We start from the raw sequence: 24,897 nt of genomic DNA, 5'->3' as shown, positions 1-24,897 counted from the left end.
AGGTGGCAATTATATAATGAACTATGAGTTTATCAAAGGGAAGGAAAGAACAAAATTGAACAAAATGTTTGAACAAAATGAATTGAACAAAATGTTACTCTGAACTCAGATTTTTAATGATTTGACTCCCTGCTTTGATGGATATTAGGACTCTGGGAAAAGAGGATTTATAACTATATAAAATGTAGATGAGATAAACAGTAACACTCATTGTTTTCTTTGCTTCTCACCAAGAAAGGGGGGCCCTTTGGGGAAAATCACAGTGTGCCTTAGCACTAGACCTCTGATCTTTGTTTCATATTTGAAGGCTTCAGTTTCTCCTTATAGTCTCCGTGGGCCTTGACATCCTTTCGCCAGCCCATCATAAGACTTCTTTAGCTGCACCAGAACCAACTACTGCAGGGGTCCTAGAATTGTAGAGTTGGAAGGGACTCCAAGGCTCATCTAGTCCAACCCCCTACAATGCAGGAATCACCAACTCCCGCAAAATGACGCTGTTGTCGTCTGACAACATTGTTCCTCAGTACCAGGGAAAATAGACAAAATGGCCAAGCCACACTCCCCATACAGATGCTGACCACATATATTCTCTCTCTCTCTCTCTCTCTCTCTCTCACACACACACACACACACACACACACACACACCATACTCCTCTTCCTCTCTCTCTGCCCAAGAGAAAGCAAAAAAGTCCCTTGAAAGATCAAAAGAATTGACTGCTGCCAGCTTCGTAGGACTGGTAGGCAACAAACCTAAGTAAATGGGGCTCCCATCCCCATTGCTCTGCCCTAGCTGCCTGCAGCTCTGAGTGAGGAACTGTAGCTCTTTTCTAGAAAACGCTATTTGTATAAATTCTAGCAGCTGCCTTACACGTACCTGTTTTGTTTTGGGGCTATGTTGAATGCTTTTAAAAGGTTCAGAATGGAGACAGAAACTAATAGCACAGTCTATGGTCTTGAAACATTCTCTGGTTTGTCTGTCTCTTTTATAATTGATACTCAAATAGCCAGTAGGAAAACATGCACTAATTATGTACTCTCATACTGCATTTTTTTTCTCAACCAAGAATAAACAGTGGAATTCTACCGCAGTGCACAGAAATTAAACAATAATAAATTTGCTTCCTGTCGCTTGGCACTGAACTCTTGTATTTTGGCAGCTTTTCAGCCCAAGCTAATCAATTAAAGACAACTTTGATTAAGTTAAACAAAAGGTGGTATTGATTGCCGGCAGTAACCTATAAATAGGCTATTGTTTCATAGTGTTCATAGGTCATTGTTAGCTACACCTTTAAACGAGATAGTTATTCTATTTATCACCTAAGAAAGCAAAGTTTAAGCATGCTAACTTAGTCATTTCACTTTCTTTCAAAATAATTTCTAAAGTTGCAGACATAAATGTTTCACAGTTAGCCCAACCTGCATCTTGTTTTATAACTTGGCTTTCCTGGAGATACATGAAATAACTTCTCATTTCACTTCTTGTGAAATAAATGATTAATCTACTGAAAGTTTTTTTTCAAACATGGTATTCTTAAACAATTTTCAAATAACCAATGTGTAAAATGAATGCAAAAGCATGGGCAAAATCACGTGGAATGTTCAGGAGCAATGAGAATGTTGGTCACACCATGCATTTCATAAGGTCCATGCATTGGTCGTATACTTACTTATCTAGGACACAGCCCAGGATTGGATTCTAAGACTTATTTCTGAGTAGATATGCATATGTTAGCACTGCTAATCACTGTATTAGGAGTTGTTATATAATTGGTAACAAATATTATTTGTACATCCATCTCATTCATTCACCAATTTCAAAAGGATAGGTTTGCAGGCTGTTTTCTGTATTGTGCTCATTAAACGTAAGTATCTCTGGGCATTTAGGGTACTCAGCCTTCTGATGTCAAGACATTTTGATCCTTCCGTTCAAACACATAGAATTCAATTTCTTTGGATACAGGTTGATACAGTACTCCCTCCTATGTTCAGGATTCCAGCCAGCCATTCCTTCCAAACAGGGCATTTCTCTCTCTTAATATCAAACAGGGCATTTCACTTTCCCCATAATCTTTATTTCATTTTTCTTTTCTAATTGTCACTCTACATCCAAAGTCTATTGACCATGTTTGGTCCTCGCTGGGCTGTTGTTGTTTTTTATCCTCACTTTTAAAAAAGATTTTTTGTATTTCTACAAATCTTGATATTCTGCTAAGGATATTGACAGTGATACCTTCCTCTGGTTTCTCAATGGCTCTGTTTTGGCTACAATCCTGGTGGCACTCACTACCTGAGTTTACTAGTAGAAGGTGTGAGGAAATGAATTTTGCAGCACAATATGGATAAAAAAAAATAACTTGTGAGAATAATACAAAAAGGGTTTTCCACTTCTAGAATGTAAAAAGGTCTAAATGGTCCTATTTTTAAAGTGAACAATGTAAGAAACCACTTTTAAGTTTTCAACAGAAAAGCCAGTTGTTGAGATTCAAAGCATGACAATTTTGGACAAAAAGAACGGTTTCTCCCATTAAATTCAGTGACAACTTTATATAGTTTGGCTGATCTGAACCTTAATGATCCTCAGCCTCTCTTACCTTCCACTGCCAGCTTGGTAGATGGTGATGCAGAAATGGTGACTACATCCATGATCCCAACACCCTTGATCCCATGAGTAGAAGTGATGGATATGTTGTGACATTGCCATCTACTGCTCACATTGTGTCAGCATTAAGCTTCAGGTTTCTTCAGTGCCTTCTGAACTTTACAGTGCAGTCATGTTGGTAGGTGAATCATGTGGGCAGGATTTCGAGAGGAAAGGCTGAAAAAGAGATATTACAAGTGATACATGAAAACTGCCTTCGACCAAGCTTTCAGGGCAACCAAGAGAGGAGATACCAGTACAGCATGGATAGGGAGCCTGTGGTCCTTCAGATGTTGCTGGATGGCGCCTTCCACCAACCCTGGCGGCCATTGGTTCAGATGGCTGCAGCTGACGAGAGTTGGGAATTGCAACAACAACTTACGGAGGGCCAAAGGCTCTCCACCCTACAGTACAGTAGCGGTTTCCTGTTCTAAGGCTTTGTGTGGCTTGTAAGTAAGGAAATTCATGACCTGATTACTTCAAAGAAGGTTGGAAAAAAATACTTCAGTGAACAAAAGGATTTCTTAACCTCTGTAGGTGACTGGTGAATCATTAGCTGAGGAACTCATCAAAATACTGACTCATAAATCTGTCAAGCTCTGGCTTAAAGCTAATTGCATTTCTTTTCTTTCTGTTGCTTACTGGGTGCTTTTAAAAGTTCCCTGATTATTATAAACTTATCATCTGCATTTATTTAAGTCCAGTTTATATCTCCCCCAATCATTACGTATGCATTAATTGGCTATTATAGATAAATTTATTCTTTATAGGGGGGTTTATTTTCTTAGATTTCAAGTTCACTGTTTATTTGTTATAGCATGTGGAGTAGCTCCTTGCGGATACTGTTGGTAAACCAGCCATATACCTGTGTCGTGTGGCTACTTCACTCAGACATAACCATGTGTGTGTTTTTAGTTTTACACCATTTATATAAAACAGCCAAAGAGATTTACAACCGTAAAACAACAGAACAACAGAAATCATAAGAACCTCAATAAGTAATATCTGTAATTGCATCAAAACATTAAGCAGAGGCTATAATAGATGGTTGTATGTGCAAGAATCAAGAAACACCTGGATAAACAGATAAGCTATTAAGGTCAGAAACACAATATAGATGGCACGCGTCATATTTTTGGGCCCACACAGTCGGCATTACTATGGTAAAGGCAATTTCTCCAATGGCAGGCAAATCTATATGAGAGAAAACTGTCTCCCAGGTACCCTGGCCCCAAGTGGTTTAAGGCTTCATGAACAATAGCACCTTAAACATGTATCTGAAACTGTCTAAACCAGAGCGCTTGAATATGGAGAGAGAGAATGGCAACGCTAAGTGCCATAGGAACTGAAGCAGAAAATGCTGATCATAGGAACTGTCACTAACATGGTCACTATTTTCTAACATCGCCTTTTACTGCTTTATTTGTAACCCGAGTAGATTAGCTTTTCCACTATTTGCTCCATGAGAGAATTCTTACCTGTTCCTATGGGCAACATGCATTAATATGTAAAGCAGTAGAAAATTTACTTTCCTGAGTACCTGCCTGTTTAAAGACTCAGTAAGGAGAAAACTTTTATGCTATCAAATATAAAAGAGGGCATTAAGGAAACTTTTGATAGGATAATGCTACTTCCACCACAGCTTAAATGACAGTATAAGCACATTATGTATTATTGCCTACCTCATCCCATAAAATTTGATTTAAATAAACAATGCAGAAACCAAAGTTGGGATTTACCAGTATGTTTTTATTTGTGTGGGATGAGGTATGTTGTCTGAGAGGAGGGAAAGAGGGAGGGGACAATTCACACTTTAAAACAGAAGGATTAAATCCTGTACACATTTACCTTTGAGTAAATCTCATTGATCACAATAGGATTTACTTCTGTCCAAACATACATTTTCAATCATAAATCCTTTTGGAAAATCTTGGAAATGAAGAATCAGATCTACTGTATGCTTTTAGAAAATTTCCAAAAGGGGAAAAAATACTATGAGGATTTTTAAATGTTTTAGAAATGCAGTTTCTTGCATTATTCTGACTCCTGTGGCTAGGGAGAGAATGCAGATTTACCACAACAATGTTGGTTTTTTTATTTCTACTGTTCAAACCATATTAATGAGAACATCATTTTGGAGAACTAATTATTTCTATTTGTCTTGTGTCACACTTTCTAATTCCCCTATATTAGCACAGCCAAAGCAAATTAATTGCTTTTTCAGCAGTTGAACCTTGTCCAAGAATGAGCTCACATTCTCTTTCAGTTTCCCAGTTCCTCGAAGTGCATTGTGTCAAAATTTTCTCTTGATACTGAACATAACCCAAAGAGTATCTGTTCAGATTCTGGTTGCTGCTCACTTGATGAAATTTATAAGTTTAAGTGACCCACCAGGAAAGATAAAGTTCTTAGCTGCAAGATTATACATCAGAACAGTTAAAGTGAAATTAAAATTAAATGAATGAATCTCACTGAAGCAAAAAAAGCAGTAATTAATGGTTCCCTTAATTGTCTTCATAAAATATTTGCATGGGTCTAATTTGCATAATTTGCATGTATTAATTAATCTTTCAAAGGAATTTTGTGCTGAGAGAAGCCAAAATTTCTCTTTGTTTTATTTAACATCTAATGAAATATTTATCTTCTTTAATGAACTTCTCATCTTCATTAAAATAAAAGTTGCACAAGTTTGTATGTTTTAAATGTTTTTATAATTGAAGTGTTCAGAAAAATCTCTTTAGGCTCACAACATTTGAAAACACACACACATTATATATTCTGAGTCACTTGGGCAACAGGAACATTTTTAAAAATAAAGGTGCAATCCTGCTTCTATTCAAATCAATGACAATTCTGCAAACTAAAGATATTGTGGTAAATGTTTTCCAAAAAATTCCTTGCTCTATCAAATGTTACAAGTTAATGTTTCTGAACTGTGGTCCCTCATTAGGAATTAACTGAAATTCATACAATTATTTTTGTGAAGGTAGTGGTTTAGTTGCAAGACCTATCTTTTTACCAGATCCCCAGAAGGGGAAAACAGAACTAACAGAATTGAAATACCAACAACAGAGGAAAGCCAGCTACATGTATTCTAATAGAATAAACAGCTTTAAACATCATGATTGCAAGGATAGGTCATAATCAAGTGCAGTAAAAGCATTCATTTAAAGTAATGGTAGCACTGTCTTGTATGGAGGAGAATTCAAAAGATGAGACCACACTAAATATCAAAGCTGTAGTGTTAAAATCAGAATAGGAAAGCATTAGGAGATGAAATGTGATGAAGTGCTTTGCAGAAAGCAATTTCTATAAAAGTTATGGATCTAAAAGGACAGTGATTAGTCTTTCAGAGACAAAGGTTAAGGCTATTACTTGAGAAGGGGGCCACCTATATCCCAAGGTAATGTATCAAGTAGTTAATATTGTAGCAGATAGTAATGGAGGAAAGCAAAGAGATGGTTACAATGCAAAATTGCTGCTATACAAAATTTAACATAGTGCATAATAAGATTTATGAACTGGAGATTCATTTTTCAAGGATAAGTACAATGCTGTAATAATAATAAACCCATACTTGAACTATGCAAACAGTTGTGGGTTTGGAGGACAATGAAAACAAGTTGCTTCAATAGAGGTGCACAACAAGATTTGTGACCCATATGGAAATTACCCCCCCCCCCACACACACACCGATTGGTTAAAATTCTTGCTTGGAGAGTTTGAAAACTCAGAAATTAGTAGAGCGGCATGTTAAAAACAGATGGCAAACACGTCTTGTTGTTGAACAAACATGGCACAGAAGCAGGATCTCTGTAAGAACACCTTTGAGAGTGTGGCACTTGTAAATAGAAAGAGATTTTAAATTGTCCCTAGGACCAAATAATTCGCTTTAGAAAGAGCTTATGCTTTACCTATTATGCATGCTATTGTCTCTATACGAGGCAGAGAATTATATAGACTATCTACGCAACAAAATTTTCTTATACAAATAAGTGAAGTTGTTAAATTAAGATAGCGACAGCAAAGCACAAATAGCTGCAGGTATTGTAAAAGAACCGAACTACCACAAACTAAAAAGCATCTCTTTTATATATCTATCATATTTTCTCCTCTAAATCTTGCACCCACTAATTTCAATATTTGCCACAGGGCCAGGCCCAATCGCAGATGATAGTTAATGGTGGGCTCCAGCTCCTCAGAGGCTGGAGACTAATATTCAATGGATATCTTTTCAGTGTTTTGCGGGAGTTAAAGGGAGCAGCCCAGTGCACAGGAACCTGATGTAAAGCAAATTGGTGTCAATTAAACCAGCATAAACCCTGATGTTGGGAAAGATGGAGGGCACAAGGAGAAGGGGACGACAGAGGGCGAGATGGTTGGACAGTGTTCTCGAAGCTACCAACATGAGTTTGACCAAACTGCGGGAGGCAGTGCAAGACAGGAGTGCCTGGCGTGCTATGGTCCATGGGGTCACGAAGAGTCGGACACGACTAAACGACTAAACAATAACAACAACAAACCAGCATAAACTTACACCAGATCCAAACCCATTTAGCAGCAGAGCCCAAGCCTAACAAGCTCAACAACTATGAGTAATTCCCCCACCCCCACCCCAAAAATTTCAACAATTCTGGGCAACCCTCCGCAAAAAAGCTCAACAACTCTGTGCCATCTCCCCCCATTTTCTTAAATTTGAGTCCCCCAAAATAGGGGGTGTCTTATACATGGGGGTGTCTTATACACAAAAAAGTACAGCAATCCTGGTTTAGCAAAGCTGAGCCACAAGCCAGTCAGCTGAGCTGAAGCTCTGCTGCATCCTAAGCTGCTCATCCCAGCAGGTCTTGCCATTGGATTGCCTGCCACCTAAGTCTGAATTGTTAAACCTGCGATCCTATCAATGCACTTACTTGGGAATAGATACCATTTAACTCAGTTGGACTTACCGTATTTTTCCGTGTACAGTGGTACCTCTACTTACGAATGACTCGACTTATGAATGGAGCTCCGTCCGCCATCTTGGATGCTGTTTAGATAGGATTTTTTCTACTTATGAATTTTTAGATAGGGTTGCTTCGATTTATGAATTTTTTCTCCCCAATGCAATGGGATTCGACTTACAATTTTTTTCGACTTACGAATGTGCGTTCGGAACACATTAAATTCGTAAGTAGAGGTACCACTGTATACAACACCCCCTATTTTGGGGTGCTCAAAATTAAGAAAATGGGGGAATATTCCCCCTGTGTATAAGACTACCCCTCCTTTTTTAACATTATTTTTTTAGTTAAAAAAACAAAACCAATCTAGTCTTATATATGGAAAAGTATGGTACTTCTGAGGAAATGCATAGATTGCACTGTATAAACCGTTTTCATTGGCAAGAACTCCTTGAAAACTACCTTAAAATGGGTCTTAAAATGGAAATACCCCAGAGGACAATCCTGTGCTCTGTATGCTTCACTTATTAGATGTATAACATTATTATTGCAGTCGAAACAAAAAATGAATAAATAAATCCTTCCAGTAGCACCTTAGAGACCAACTAAGTTTGTCATAGGTATGAGCTTTCGTGTGCATGCACACTTCTTCAGATGCACAAAAGCATCTGAAGAAGTCAATCAATATACTTTATTCGACCGATAGTCAGAAACAAACAAACAAAAATTTCTCAATACAAAGATAAACATATAAAACTGAAGGCATCAGAGGGATATCTAAAAATATAAAACTGAAGGCATCAGAGGGATACATAAATGGGGTATGACCGCGCTACTAAACCTCCTACAGATAACCCACATCAAGACATTCAATTATACACATCTGAAGAAGTGTGCATGCACACGAAAGCTCATACATACCTATGACAAACTTAGTTGGTCTCTAAGGTGCTACTGGAAGGATTTTGTTTGTTTGTTTGTTTCGACTACGTCAGACCAACACGGCTACCTACCTGTAACAATTATTATTGCAGTTATACTCCCTAAAAATGGATACCTGCCATAGAAGCAATATCTTGTCAAGCAAAGGGAGGAGGTACCAAAGGAAGACGGCATTCTTGAATTTTTGTTGTTGTTCATAGTAATCCTGAAATTATTTAAATCACTCATAGAATTTCTGTTTACTCACATCATCATAGAAGTGATTCTGTATTTCTTGGTGTGTCAGATGTGCTAGGTACTCAGTGCTAGCATACAATACCAGGCTTAGTTTAGTTTTTAAAGCATTTTCTGCCTGTTGTTTAATCATTGCTATTTCGCCTTCAGATTCTAACTGTTGGCTAGCCTGATCATATTATGGCCCAGCTAAGCTGCAACTAAAGGAAAGAACACATTAAAAGCTACACTGAAGACAATTTATTGCCTAATGCATTTAAAGTAGTTTCAAAGAGAAACCAAAACTGTTTCCCACAGCATCATTATTTCGACTAAATCAGAGCTGCCCACAGGAAGAATTGAAATATTCTAAACATGTTAGGCAATAAATTGTCTTATGTTTCCTCATCCCCCTTTGCTTTCTTTCTTCTTTTTAATGTTTGCATTTATAAACAAATTGGGCCATTGTCATCCATCTTTTTGCATTAATGTAAGCTAGTCCTGGGCTCAGCTATCAGTGCAATACTAGCCAAGTTATAGATAAATGATATTGAGGGAGCAATCCTTTGGCCACAGGGATGAGCGAGTTTGTTTCCAGCAGATCTACAGATCAGCCCCGAGGTTCTTGGTGCAGCTGGGCTATGCCAGTTTAAATCTCTCATCCATGCCTCAGCTGGAAATATGCTGGTTTATCTCCCCCATCCCATCTCAGAAAGGACCGAGCTGGCTAAACCAAGCCCAACAGATTTAAGTCCTGAAAAGAAACGGGTTTTTTTGGGGGGGGGGGGAGAGGCATGGTGGGAGCAGGACCAGAGGAGAGGAATCTTAGGCTGGATCATAAGTCATTCAGCTCAGACCTGGAAACCCAGCATAATTTAAAAAGTGAAAATATAACTCAAAACACTGTTTTAAAGTCTTGCTTTCCCTCTGCCAGCCAGCAGTAGCCCTGTTGCTGAACGGAGTTTGGATCTGGTGCAACTTTACAGTGGTTTCACCTAGACCAGCTTGCTTTACGTCAACACACCCACTAAAGACCATGTCAACTTCTTCATCTCTCATTCCTAGTAATATAGCTCTTGTGGTTTCGGATAAGCTTGGCCTTATTTTCCAATATCCTTTTGGTTAATCACCAGTACCTGAGTGTCATTTTCCAAGGATGGTAAATTGCCACGAATAAAATGTATGTTGTGAAATTCAGGTTGCCATTTCATGACATTACCATACAGCATCTCTAAATAAGCACCACGGCATTTAATAACAGCACTCGTTCCCTTGCTAGGGCAATGAAGGATAAAAATCACATGGATGTGCTCTTCTGTAGGAGCAAAGCCTATCCTCCATTCTGAGACACTGGGTAGCCTGGCTCTCACTGACAGGGATACAGTTTGTTCAGAATTTTTTTCCCTATTATGTTCTTGTCATCCTTATTTATTAAAAACAGAGATCTTATCTCGGAACTAGTGTAGAAAAACATGCATAGCATAATAGCACAGGCTGTGATGGAAGGTATCATAAAGGATAGCAAAACTGGCCTTAGAATATGAGGCACCTGAGGTTTTGACTTCTTTATTTCCCTTATTGTAAACTATCAGTGGAAAAACACAAACAAACAAGAACAAAATTACTCCCTGCATTAAGAGAGGTGTGCTTTTCAATCACATTCCTTTGCACTAGAAACAACAGTCTTTTCCAGAATTCATACTTAATTTTAATTTTAATTGTATTCAGAAATACTGTTGTCTTTTGGCTGTTCTATAGATATGACATTGGAGTCATTGTAGATATTTACAGTTCTGGCTTCATCTGGGCACATGACATATACAACACAATTTGTAATATTCAAGTAAATCTCTAATATTGCATTGCTATGGACACTTTCCTGGGAGTAAGCTCCAGAGAACACAGTAGGCCTTTCATCTGAGTAAATGTTTTGATTATTTATGTAAGGTAAATAATCTTCAACCAAGGGTCCCAGGGCAGCACAAAATAAACATTAAAATCAAAATAAATAGTGAAAGTTTAGGAAAAAAATATCCAGACAACATAAAACCAATAGTGCTGTAAACTGGATTAACTGTACCAGAAATGCCATTTAAAACTAGCAGGTGAAGTAAGCTAGGGAACAGTGATAGTTATTTTCTTATGCCTATTTCCAAATTACTACACTATCCTGAAGTTGGTTACCTATGTATTCTCTTTAGAGGAAAAATTGATGACATGAGGCATGTAGCCCCCCTACGCTAAAGGTAAAGGACCCCTGACAGTTAAGTCTAGTTGTGAACGACTCTGGGGTTGCGGCACTCATCTCGCTTTACTGGCCAAGGGAGCCGGCGTTTGTCCGCAGACAGTTTTTCTGCGTCATGTGGCCAGCATGGCTAATCCGCTTCTGGCGAAACCGGAGCAGCTCATGGAAACGCCGTTTACCTTCCCGCCGGAGCAGTACCTATTTATCTACTTGCACTTTGACGTGCTTTCGAACTGCTAGGTGGGCAGGAACTGGGACCAAACAACAGGAGCTCGCCCCGTTGCGGGGATTCAAACCGCCGACCTTCTGATTGGCAAGCCCTAGGCTCAGTGATTTAGACCAAAGCACCACAAGAAAGAAAGGGATGTTCCTCACAGTGAGAGAAGTCATAGCTTTGTTGGCTTAACAAGTGGAACACAATCTCTTTCGTGTGTGTGTGTGTGTGTGTGTGTGTGTGTGTGTGTGTGTGTAATAGCAGTTGATGGAAAATGATGGAACATTTTCCAGAATCTTTGCCTATGTACACAGTCCTCCCAGATCTAGGCCTTTTGTTATCAGTCTGAAGGCGGAGGGAAGGAGAAATGTATCACCAGTGCATCAACAATGGGGGGTTGGGGCTCATTCCCCCTTCCACTACCCTTACCATTTGAAGTGAATGCATTATTTTTCTAAACTATTTGCTTATGCGCATATGTATATAAATGCATAAAGCAAATGGTTTGGAAAATACGTAAATGGAAAGCTCCCTTGCAGTTCAAAGCAGGGGAGGAACAAGACTCAAGAGTGTGTGCCATCAGGCAGACATTTTCCAATCTCAATCCCCCCCTTCTTCATAAGGTCTTTCAGACTACAAGAGAGGAAAGCCTTCGCTGTTCAAAGTACTGACAGGGAAATTGGCAATGTAACGCAGATATACAACATATGCATTTGCATGTGTGTTGGAGATGCATCAATTTACCTCATTGCAAACTGAATTGGGGGGGGGGGGAGAGAGAGAGATGTGCAATTGTAGCTAATAAATGGCAAGCCAAGTCATGACATAAGTTAATTCCATTCATGTTACAAGCTCTAGTGACGGACATTAAAAGCATTGCAGATAGTAACCATGGTCGCAAGCCATCACTTTATTGTGGGAAGAATGCTTCACGTTACTTTATCCCATTTCAAAATGTAATCGGAGGTGCACTGTGTCACTATTAGCTATGTATCCTTATGATCTGCTCTACATCAGTTTCCATAGTTGTTCTAAAAGATGCAATGGAAACATCTTCAAGTTTCTGTGTCAAGTTTGGCAGATTTACGTTTCTGCACGTCTTTCTTGCTCTTTGGCATCAGACAAGGCAGAAAAATTCTAAGAAAGATACTCTCTCCACTATATACAGCTACGAATACTTACTCCCTGAGATATACATAGGAGTTTGTGTTTCCTTTAGGTCTCTAATTTCAGAGAGCTGGATCCAGCTAATGGGTCCTGCTAGCAGAAGTCCACACAAGGACTTCAACTAGCGCAACTGAGCTGATCTCCCTTTCCGTTCCCAATTGGAAAAAGCTATCGCATCACCTAAGAAACAACTTTGTTCTCACTATTTCTTTGCATAAAGCCATAATTTTCACCTTTCTGCTGACAACAAATTCATTTCTTGCCATCACAATATCTTTTGAAGCGACATTCATTCAGCAATACCAGAATGGTCTATTGCCACTTCTGCTCAACGAATGCAGTTTGCACGTTGGGAACTATATGTATTTTAACTGGGAATATGACTACCACCAATTCTAAATGAACCCATTTCTTGCAGATTTTCTGTACAATTGGTCAACTTCTGGATGCAAATCAAACTGAACCCAGTAAGAGATAAAAGGATCGCAAGCCGATTATAATTAGCAATGACTTCCTAGTCTAGTGTTTGACTCCGACATTTGTTTATTTTTTCCCTTGTTTTCCTCTTTTCCCACCCCTGCTTCTCCCAATAGAAGTGACCGGAATGCAGTGCTTTAGAAATTCAGGTTCAGTGATTGTAAGTAACTAGTTCTTTTGTTTCTCATTTTCTGGGAAGTGCTGTTGTACTGTTGATACAAATAAAAAACAAGTGATAGCCAAGTTCACCAGGCAGCAGAAAAAATTCTCTGATTTTTTTTATTTATTTATATTGTCACATCTTCAAAATTGGTAGCCATGCTCCAAGAACCCGTTTAAAAATATGTAGAACGGATTTGTGACCCTGCCTGACATTGGGAAGAGGACAGTTGCCCACAGTTCATGGGGAGGTTTTTAAAATTAGCACTGGACCTGAAAATACAGCTGTGTGGACCATGCCTGGTGTTTTTTGTGAACCCTGACAACCAAGGTATGCGTTATCACCAGGAGTATCCAGCACAGTATCTTCAACAAGTCAAGCATATCCTGTTTTACAAAATATTAAGCCCATTGGATTCATTTAGCACCCCTATCTGAAGATTTATTTTTGCAGCTTAATTACATGACGTTTGTTGTTCACATTCAGATTTGTGCCCAGAGATCTACTAGGTAAGGGAAAAGCTAGGTTTAATCCCTGGTATTTCTAGCTAATAATTTTGTAGGGTTGGAAAAATACCTTATCTGACTCCCAGGAAGTGACCAACACCTGGAGGAGACAGCACTAGATGAAACAGTATTCTGATTCAGTGTGAAATAGCCTTATACGTACCAGCTAAGAGTTCAAACTTTGCCATAACAAAGGATTGCCATATACAGGACTGTCAAGCAAAAATTGCTGGAGACAGTGTTTAGAAATTCCACAGTTATAATCTCTTCCATTTCAAAATTTCTGAATATGTATCAGCTTCACCTCAAACACGTCCCCATAGTTAAGAACTCAGATTCATTGTGTAACAGCATTTACATCTTAAACAAGATATATGAGGGCAGGTTTTTTGTGGGGGGTTTTAAACACCCGAATAAGCTACTTCGCAGTAAGTGTTTTGGATAAGGGTTACAGTTTGTCTAAGATCCCTTCCATCTGTTGCAAGACGCTTGCTTTTATTTGGATTTCCCGGTGCTGCCTTATTCAATGCGTAAATGAATCACACACACACAATTTGTTTGTCCTCATCTCCTTTTTTTTTTGTTCTTGTTCCTTTCCCTTCAATTATTAAAACACCATGTTGAATGGAAGGTCAGGATTACACTGTGATTCACACTTGCCCTATCTTATTAAAACAAATAAACCCAGCAGTTATATAATTTTAAAACTGCTTGAGCTGTGGGTCAGAGATGCTTTTATCAACATTGGGATGAAGGGGTTGTGTGCTTTTGGGCACAGCTGTCCTTTGAAAAATGGCAAACCTCATTAGATTACAGGTGCCTAAAAACAAACAAAAAAACTTCTGAGGAAACAAAATAGCTGCCGTTTTTCAATAAGTTTCTTCCTACCAGGAAATGCACTTGATTACATCCTTTAACGTACGTGAGCAGGTTTGTTTTTATTCAGAGAAAAAAACATTCCATTTTATTTGATGTATATTTCATCAGCCCAGTGAAGCTAAGGAGACCTATATCTGCATGGAAACATACAAGCTTCCCTTGATGTAAGGCACTTTGCAGGATGCTTTGCAGAGTCAGGCATGTAAAAAGTTGCTGTATGCTCACTTCCCTACCTCATCCACTAGTTGCAGGCACACCAGCTCTTCAGGATGAGGATGAGGAGCAAGGTTCTGAAGTTAAGTCCCTCCTCCTCCTTCACGTCTATTTTCTATGCTAAAAAGCTGACAGGGGCTTTTCTTTTGATATATCCAATGGAAGTCCTAGCTGTGATAGCCTAGCAACTGAACAAAACCAGGGGTGGCTACCTGGTGCATAGCTTTAGGGCTAAGAGCCAAGGCTTTTTTATTTGCCCCAAGCAAATTGATTTTAGCAACTATTTATTTATTCTATGCTGCTCTGTGGTTCTTGGCTTGGATTATTTGTTTTACTCTTTCATTTCTATTTGTACACCACTTGGGAAAGTCACATTTAAAAGAGGCATAACATTACTTTTCAAAATGGAATAGCAAAGTAAACAGAACTCTGGGGCCATTCCACTGACCCTGAAATATGCAAGCTTCCCCTAACGTGGTCCTATCCAGCCAAATCAGCCCCTCGCACACGGCGCTTGCACTGTTTACCTGGCAATGGTGAAATGCCGCTGGTGGGTTGCTACTGCCGTCACACAGAAAGGGAAAGTTATGCTCCCAGCAGCAAAGCAAATGGATGGCGATGGGAAGCTGAGAAAAGCAAAGGATTTGAGCTCTTAATCATTAATGCAACAAAAACAAAGATGATGGGCTAATGCTGCCAATTTCTTCAAAAGTCCAAAATAAAACAAGCAGCACGCAAAGGCACCAAATTCAATCCAGTTTCAATCAAGTATTATTAATCCAAAGAGAAAACGATAAGAGAACCATATACAAGTGCTGACACAAGAGCCAAAATCAAACGTTAAACAGATAGCATGTACAAATTAAAGGCAAACCAGTCTTTATAGTCTTTGAGGCTATCTAGCGGTCAGCAAGTGGCAGCAGGTCGAACGAGGTGTCAATGGTAGTAGACAGGCTGCCGGCGTTTTTTTGCCTGTTTCGCCCATATGACGGGCTTCTTCAGTAGTTCTCCTTGTACTTTTATGTTTAGTGCATTCACTGGTGGTATAAACCAGGTCTTATTAGTATTCGAATTAAGACACTAATATACATATAAACAGAACAAATATCAAAAACAGTACTTACAATTTGTATGAAACCACTTATCTTGGCTTAGGCCACAATGCTCAGGTGTTTTTTCTAAAGGTTCTCTCATTTACATATTCACTGGTAATACAAATCAAATTCTAATTATTGTTTGAAATAATACAGTAATACAATTTCTAAAATACATGTACACATAAAGAGATACTTACATTTCTTGTATTCAGAGTATTTTTGATTTGAGCATGTATTGACTAAGCAAATATCCTGTGTTTGGAGCACACTTATATACAAAAAGTTGGTTCACAGGTGATAATAATTAAAGATGACAATTAGGAGGGGGCAGAAGAATGTGAGTACTGATAACACTTACAGTATCTCTATGATTACTGTATGTTATACTGCTAGTGTGTTCGTTTAAATGAATACAGAAAGGTCAAGATCTGAGTTTAAACCGTCCGGTTGTAATGTCTTAAACATAAAAATCAATTTAGTTTCTTGTTGTCTCAATATTTTTAGGATATCCTGCTTGTGGTATTTCTTGGGTGTGTACTGCCATAAGCCAAAAAACATTAAATCGGAGTCACTGTGTTTCATTTGTAAAAAATGAGGTGTAAGAGGGGCTTCCATCACTTTATTGCGGATGCGTGATCTGTGTTCTCCTATACGTACCTTTAGTGCCCGCGTGGTGCTGCCTATATACAGTTTGTTGCAAGGGCACCGTATGCAATAAACTACGTTCTTGGAGTTGCATGTGGTCATGGAGTTGATTTTAAAAGTGAACTGCATATGTTCACTTTTTATTTCTTTTACTTGTAAACTGTAGGGGCACATATTGCATGAGCCGCATCTATAGTGGCCTTTAGTGACAATGGATGGTGATTCCAAACAATCAGCTTTGACCAATTGATTGCACAAAGTTCCTTTCTTCCTCAACCCTAAAAGGGGGGGATCTTTACAGCCAGGTATGTCTTCCACAATATGCCAATGTTTATATATAATGTTTCTAATGTGGCTGGCCAGGGGTGTGAAATCCATCCCCATGACCAGGCGGCTGGGTTTTCTGTTTTTAATGCTATCAGACCGTGTTTCAAGCAAATTTTTTCGATTGCGACCGTAATTATCCAATTACTGGATATTGTTTTTGAAAATAATTTCTTCAGGTATAAAAATGATTTCTACATCCAAACCAAGGGGGTTGCTATGGGCGCGGCATTGGCCCCATCGGTAGCAAATATTCACATGATTGACTTTGAAAACAAACATTTTTTTTCTGAATCTAACCCCTTTACAAATGACATCATTCTGATTAAAAGATACATTGATGATTTGCTCATAATTTTTAAATCTGAAGCAACATGTATTGCATTCCAAGAATGGGTGAACACATTGGATTCCCATTTAAAATTTACTTGTCAGTATCACAAAAAAGAAATTCCATTTTTGGATGTAGTGGTTTACATTTCAAATAGAAACACCTTGGCATTCAAACCATATAAGAAATTAACGGATTGTTACTCCCTACTCCATTACTCTTCAAGTCACCCTTCTCATTTAAAAAGAAATTTACCATACGGACAGTTAATCAGACTGAAAAGGAATGCTACAGACAAGAGAGACTATAGAAATGCGGCTCATCAGCTAGAAAAAGCTCTCGTTAACCGGGGCTACCCTAATTGTATCATACAGGACGCATACAGACGTGTAGACGGTCGCAATCGAAAAAATTTGCTTGAAACACGGTCTGATAGCATTAAAAACAGAAAACCCAGCCGCCTGGTCATGGGGATGGATTTCACACCCCTGGCCAGCCACATTAGAAACATTATATATAAACATTGGCATATTGTGGAAGACATACCTGGCTGTAAAGATCCCCCCCTTTTAGGGTTGAGGAAGAAAGGAACTTTGTGCAATCAATTGGTCAAAGCTGATTGTTTGGAATCACCATCCATTGTCACTAAAGGCCACTATAGATGCGGCTCATGCAATATGTGCCCCTACAGTTTACAAGTAAAAGAAATAAAAAGTGAACATATGCAGTTCACTTTTAAAATCAACTCCATGACCACATGCAACTCCAAGAACGTAGTTTATTGCATACGGTGCCCTTGCAACAAACTGTATATAGGCAGCACCACGCGGGCACTAAAGGTACGTATAGGAGAACACAGATCACGCATCCGCAATAAAGTGATGGAAGCCCCTCTTACACCTCATTTTTTACAAATGAAACACAGTGACTCCGATTTAATGTTTTTTGGCTTATGGCAGTACACACCCAAGAAATACCACAAGCAGGATATCCTAAAAATATTGAGACAACAAGAAACTAAATTGATTTTTATGTTTAAGACATTACAACCGGACGGTTTAAACTCAGATCTTGACCTTTCTGTATTCATTTAAACGAACACACTAGCAGTATAACATACAGTAATCATAGAGATACTGTAAGTGTTATCAGTACTCACATTCTTCTGCCCCCTCCTAATTGTCATCTTTAATTATTATCACCTGTGAACCAACTTTTTGTATATAAGTGTGCTCCAAACACAGGATATTTGCTTAGTCAATACATGCTCAAATCAAAAATACTCTGAATACAAGAAATGTAAGTATCTCTTTATGTGTACATGTATTTTAGAAATTGTATTACTGTATTATTTCAAACAATAATTAGAATTTGATTTGTATTACCAGTGAATATGTAAATGAGAGAACCTTTAGAAAAAACACCTGAGCATTGTGGCCTAAGCCAAGATAAGTGGTTTCATACAAATTGTAAGTACTGTTTTTGATATTTGTTCTGTTTATATGTATATTAGTGTCTTAATTCGAATACTAATAAGACCTGGTTTATACCACCAGTGAATGCACTAAACATAAAAGTACAAGGAGAACTACTGAAGAAGCCCGTCATATGGGCGAAACAGGCAAAAAAACGCCGGCAGCCTGTCTACTACCATTGACACCTCGTTCGACCTGCTGCCACTTGCTGACCGCTAGATAGCCTCAAAGACTATAAAGACTGGTTTGCCTTTAATTTGTACATGCTATCTGTTTAACGTTTGATTTTGGCTCTTGTGTCAGCACTTGTATATGGTTCTCTTATCGTTTTCTCTTTGGATTAATAATACTTGATTGAAACTGGATTGAATTTGGTGCCTTTGCGTGCTGCTTGTTTTATTTTGGACTTAATCATTAATGCGGCTGATTTGTGGCAAATGGGACATATTTCAATTCAAATAAATTAATCGGGACATACTGTATTTATATTATGAAGGAGTCTTAACATAGGCTGGAATCAAAACCTTCACATAAAGCTTTATTATTTTTATTATTGATTGCTTAAGTTTACAAAAATATGTGCCCTGTCTCTTTTTTCAAGTTGCATTTTCTACCTACAGCTTTTTAAAAGCAGGTTCAGACATGCTGCCATTGCAAATGCTTTTAATGTTATGATTCACAGAGTCAGGCCTGAGCAACTTGTGACCAGATGCAACTCGCCAACCATCCCTGCATTATGGTCTGCCAGCTGCTTGACACTTCGCCCATTTATATGTACTCCCAGGCAAATAACACAAACAGCAAGTTTTCCAGTCCTCTCCAGTGGCTTACTTTGCATTGCTGGTGGACTATCTTGAACCGTCACAGGTTGAGCATGCCTGATCTATGCTCATTACATTATGTAGCAAGCATATGCTTTTTTTTGGAAGGGAAGGGAAACCAGTCCTACATAAATATTTGCAAACGTCGACTTTCAGAATGTGCCCTTTTGTTTCCCCCCCTTTGACATTCATGGTGGAAAAGGCCTCGCGTAGTAGGCTTTGAAAAATATACTCACTCTTCCTGCAGATTTAGAAGCTTCTGTCCTGGCAAAAGATAACAATAGTTCCTTGAGACCCAATGCAGATAAATAAAACATAATGGACTGAATGCAGACTACCTTTAACCCGTAGGTACAGGAATTACAGCCAATGCCTGTAATCATTAGCTTTTGCCCATTCTAGATAACGAAAATTCTGATAAATACTATACAGTCTCCAACAGTTGTTTCTGGGCAGCACTGGTGTTGTAAAATGGATGGAGGGCCTGTTTCTAGGAAAGTGGGTGGTGAAGAGGAATGAGAGAAGGACAGACAAGAAATCCAATCTGACAATGTCAATAGGATAGGAAGCATTGCTAAGACAAGCCAGCTGCAGTAAGGGAAAAGGATGCATTGAATGAAAATAAAGGTGAGGAGGCGTTGTAACTTCTGTTTGCTTGGATTCCTGCCTCCCACAAGCGGAATGAAATGAAATCTGTTTAAAAAAAAAAACTTTAAAAGCCTTACATCTTGGAATGCTTTTTAAAATTAAAGCACCAGCAGTATCTGGCAGGGGAGAAATGCACAACTTTCTGACTAAAACCTCTCCCTATTCTGAGATTATGAATTTTCAGTCTAATAGTTTTGTTAATGTGAAACGGATCCATCAGCAGTCACAGATGTGGATTGCTGCATCGGGCCAAAACCTCAGTCTCCTGAATGTATCACTATAAGCACTTTCTGATCCAACATAAGTCAATATTACAACAATCAGCTGTTTAGCAGGGAAGGGGAGAGAGGACTCAACCCATCCTTGCACAGCTCTTTCTCTACAATTTATTGGTGGGATTACAGCTTTAATTACTGGGATTCTTACCCACAACATTAATTTGCGTATGCCATTTCTCATCCAGTTAGGGATGTATATGCATAATGGAATAGGTAAAAACAGATGATCTTTTATTTTTAAAAATGATTTTTTCCTGTTCAATCAGATTTTTTATATGTTTTCTGTAAATAACTGGGATGATCATTTCTTGCATGGCGCCTGCCTGGGTGATGTTGTATCTTCCTTTTTTTGTACGCGCTTTTTAACAAGCACAGTTCTGTAATTGATATTTATGAATAGGCAGGCCCCTTCTTTTGACATACATATAGAGAAAACTATGAAATAAGCTATGTACCATTTAAAATTTGCTAAAATTAATAAAAATGTTATTATATAGATTGAGAAACCTGTACCCTTCTAGGTAGATTTGATGCTACAGTGGTATGTTAAGATGTAGAAATATGCATCACTGGCTAGGAAATATATCAAATACCCACAACAAACATGTTTTAAATCTATCATTTAATCAGCCTGTTTTGGGGTGGTTTAAATCACATTTATTTAAATCAGTCCAACCTGGTTTGGAAGCAGAGTGTAAGTCCTTCAAAGGGGGAAAAACTTTCTTGGTTTGCTGTTACATTTATAGTCTCGTTTGTACACTTAAATAGACAATGTTGAAAAAGTGGCATATACACGATGAAAACAGACAATCCAAATGGTTGAACTGGGTGCAAATCCAAGTCGCCTAAAAATATCCTTTTGTATTTGAAAGCCATAGATGGAGAAGAGTATTTTTTTTAAAAAAAATGACAATTAACATAGAGAGCAAAAATTCTAGAATCATGGAATCTATTAAATATTTTATTCTTTACTGATGTTCTGTATTCACATCTACAAGTGGACATGGGCATTTTGTTGTATGTACATTGAACAATACACCTAAAAGCCAAAGAATGTGCTGTGGCCATAAGCTAGCATCTCCATGGACAGGGTGCTGCTGGTACAAGAAAAGCATCTGAGGAATAAGGGAGAAATGTCCTTTCCCCTGCTCTTTCTTTCAACTCGGCAGTAGCACCATGACAGTCTGCTTCTTCCTTGGCTGTATCCAATGATTCCATTCCTCTGAGTAGGCTACTAGCCTCATTATTAGGAATAACACTCTGGCTGGTTCACTATTCACCACGGGGAAGAGTGTGCTATTGGGTACCATCCCTGATTAGCGAGACTGGGTGGGACAGACCAGACTAGCTCATCCTCCCTTTCCTTTAGAACTTCTCCTGCATCGTAACCTGTATTTTTTGGTAAGAGCATGTAGGACATGTGAATAGTATTTGCTCTTGCCATAGCAAAGTAATTTTCTTTAGCACAGTTAAATGTTAAACAAAATCCACACGAGTCCCTGTAGTTTCTTCCAGTGTTATAATGGCTATATGAACGCAGCATCTTTTACAACTTCAGTCACTTAGAAAGCGTTGTAGCAGTCAGACTGTAGAAGTTTTGAGGAGATACCATCAGACTTAAGCAGGAAATGTTATCAGCATTACAAGGTGAAATATGCTTTCAGAGAGCAATGTTCAAAGCACTTCCAACCTTTTTTTGTATTATTTATATTTTAGATGGACGACTTTATTTGAAAACTACTGTCATGTACTGAACATATCCAGCTGAAGACCTGTGTGCTACAGTTTAAAGAACTCTGCAGTGAGACATTTGCCAGTTTGCAAGTTCTGCAAAAACAAAGGTGCTTTCCGGGCAACTTGGCCACTTCATGTATCCGTGTGCAGAGGTTTTGTAACTTTTCGAAAGGGCATCTTCTGTGGGTTTCCTGGGACTTCTCCCCGGGTTGCAGAGAATGTTTCTACAACTTATGTAGCACACTTCTTCAACAGCCAGCTAACAAGAAATTTGCCTATGGACACTTCCTTGTACAGAACGGCCAGAGTAGGAACTCACATTCTCTTTCCAATGGAATGGAAACTGTCTCCTCTGATTCTTTGAGCACATCAAACAAAACTTCCACAGTGCCCACTTTTACACCTAAAGACTTTTATGTAAACCAGCAAGACAGTATAGAAGTGAATCTTTCCAAAAGAGGCATAAGAAAATTCCGAAAAACATAAACTAGCAACAGACAAACAAGAGAGTTACACCAACCCCACCCCCTTCGATTCTAGGACAGAGTATTGTTTACTTTAAAGACCTATTTCCCCAATATGCTTTTCAAAAGACCAACACATTACAAGAAGTCAAAACAATTTTATCTTGGGTGGAAAAAAGAAGTACAGTATGTAAACAAGGTAATTTTTACTGTTTGAAATAGTCTCTCTTAAGTAAAGATTAAAGATCTGTTATAGTTTCTGATTCTAACCTGGCAGTAGTTTGGGAGGGGGAGTGACGAGATGTTGCTTCTTATTGAAACTGTTGGTCAAATGTACAGTTATATAATCACAAACCACACACAGAAGGTATTATGTATGCCGTAGAATACTAGATTTTAGGAAAACAACAATTTTAGAGAATATGTTTTGTCACCCTGTTGGTCCAAACGACACCTTTCTGATTTTAACGCATGCAGGCATGTAAATATTTGTCCTGAAGTCACAGTATTAACAAATGGGATCTGGGGATAAAGCCACTTGTATTTGTATATTGGTCAGTGCTGTGAAGCAGCACTTTTAAGAGTAAATTGTGGCTCAAGAGCAAGTCAACCCGCCAGAAATATTTTTGTATGTTAATGTCATATTACGTCAAATTTGCTGGGGAGGGGGAAACCTCAGAGGCTAAACAGACACTTGATGTTATCAGTCCAATACCACGTAGAACTAAGTGATAAAGTTGAAGTCTTTTGTCCTTCCTACCTGCCTTGTCTTAAGCAAGGCTGGTTGTGTGTTATTTTTACTGTCTTTATAAATGCTATGATATCTGTTCTCCACCTTTGTGCTCATAACTGGAAGCAAGCTGTGACACAGTGCTTATTGCATCCTAAATTATCTTCTTTACTCCAAGTTACCCCTTTAAAGACTGCTTTGTGGACTAACGGCCACCCTGTGCAAACACATTCTTCCTCTTCAATGTTTATACGCATACGTTTTATATAAAAATGTAATCGGAACCACAGACATGTAAAATGTCTCACCTGAAGTAATGCTGACTGTCAAAACAACGCCTCTGTCCAAATTTAAATAATTCTGGTTTTGGTGGTTTTAAAATTTTTATTTTGCCCTGTTTTGGAATTGGTTTTTTTGTGGCCTGTTTTTGGCCTCTCATGATTTTACATCGAGAAATAAAACCATTTCATCCAATGGAATTAAAAGAGGCATTAGGGACTATTTTGTCATTCAAACATGTCACAATAGACATGTTAATTATAATAAAAAGACTACAGGTCCCCCCCGTCCCCCCCCGAAGTGCAGTCTTTAAAGGGTTAACAGCTGTCATTAGATGGACTTTGTGGCAAACTGTTAAATTATTTATATGAGAGAAAAGAGGGGTGTTTTTTGTTAATTAAAAAAAAATCTACAAATGAAATCTGTAGCATCTCTTATCATTGCTCTTGCTCCTTGCAGAGAGTCACCTGTAAGTAGGTTTAATCGTTCATAAAGTGTATACTTTCCAGACTCGTTGGGTATGCATCATTGTTTGGTTTGGTACCTACATAAAGGAAACGCTAAGAATAATGAGGAAAAGAAGTATATCTTACTAAAAACAAGTGTAAATATTACAGTTCATTAAATGCTACCGTATGATGAATTTGGGTTTCTTTTGCCCCTCTTTAGTTACACACAAAGGTTTTTCCTTTTGCCTAGATTATGAAGAAATGTTGTGTTCATGTTATTGTTTAAATGCATTTTGTAATCTTAAGAGATATTAATGTCTAGTTGTTCTATATTATAACCACCTTTGCGCTCTATGCAAGCCCTTGGAACAGAACATTCTCATCTTCATGTAGGACCTATGAAAATTGTCTATTTTTATCTATATATTTAAAGTTTTCTAAAAATGAGAAAAAAATTATTATGAATTTTGTTGTACAAAATCTGTACAAAAATCTGTTTTTACATCATAATGCAAGAATTGGAAAATTTTTCTATGGTAGCCTAGTTATTTGAGCCTGGTTTCAATGTGAGAACCACGTTTACTGGTATTGTATTTAATTTTTCTCTTTTTTTCCCTCCTCCTTTTCAACAATCTGCTAATAAAACTGTCTGAAATCTGCCTGTGACTTTATTTACAGTTCATCTTTATTAAATTTTGTGAAATGTGTAACATCAGACAAATATTTACTTTCTAATGGGAGGCATCTTAAAACAACATAAGTCAGCTCTTTGCAATGTGAGAACAATGCTGAATGATTTTATTTAACATGCAACCGCTTCTACCTCTAATATGAATTACTGTGGTGAAGAGGAAAAAAACACATCATAAAAGCACACTCTGTGGTTATTGTTTAACAAGCAGATTTTCCATATTTTGTTTCTTGCCAGCTAAGCAAACTGCCCCCATCTGCATGATTTATTTATGTACATTTCTCAGTTTATGAAGCTGTTATTTGTACCTTTTCCCCCTTTATATTGTGATATTC

At 38.2% G+C, this 24,897-nt stretch overlaps 1 protein-coding gene across 13 annotated transcripts in view; it reads left to right on the top strand.

Moving 5' to 3' along the window:
• DACH1 (dachshund family transcription factor 1) overlaps positions 1-24,530 on the top strand; it is a 321,117-nt gene extending 296,587 nt beyond the window's left edge. For 9 of the 13 annotated variants that reach the window (XM_060273322.2, XM_035114319.3, XM_088667468.1 and 6 more), the window contains 2 exons: positions 12,955-12,998; positions 21,932-24,530. In XM_060273322.2, the coding sequence (XP_060129305.1) occupies positions 12,955-12,998; positions 21,932-21,949 (62 nt within the window). In that variant the 3' untranslated portion in view covers positions 21,950-24,530. The remainder of the gene's footprint in view (positions 1-12,954; positions 12,999-21,931) is intronic. The other 4 variants (XM_088667469.1, XM_088667465.1, XM_060273316.2 and 1 more) reach the window with 1 other exon arrangement.
• The last annotated feature ends 367 nt before the right edge of the window (positions 24,531-24,897 follow it).

Source organism: Zootoca vivipara, chromosome 4, assembly GCF_965207765.1.
Source record: "Zootoca vivipara chromosome 4, rZooViv2.hap1.1, whole genome shotgun sequence".
Classification (NCBI taxonomy): Eukaryota; Metazoa; Chordata; class Lepidosauria; order Squamata; family Lacertidae; genus Zootoca; species Zootoca vivipara.
This window is presented reverse-complemented; position numbering and strand designations above follow the sequence as displayed.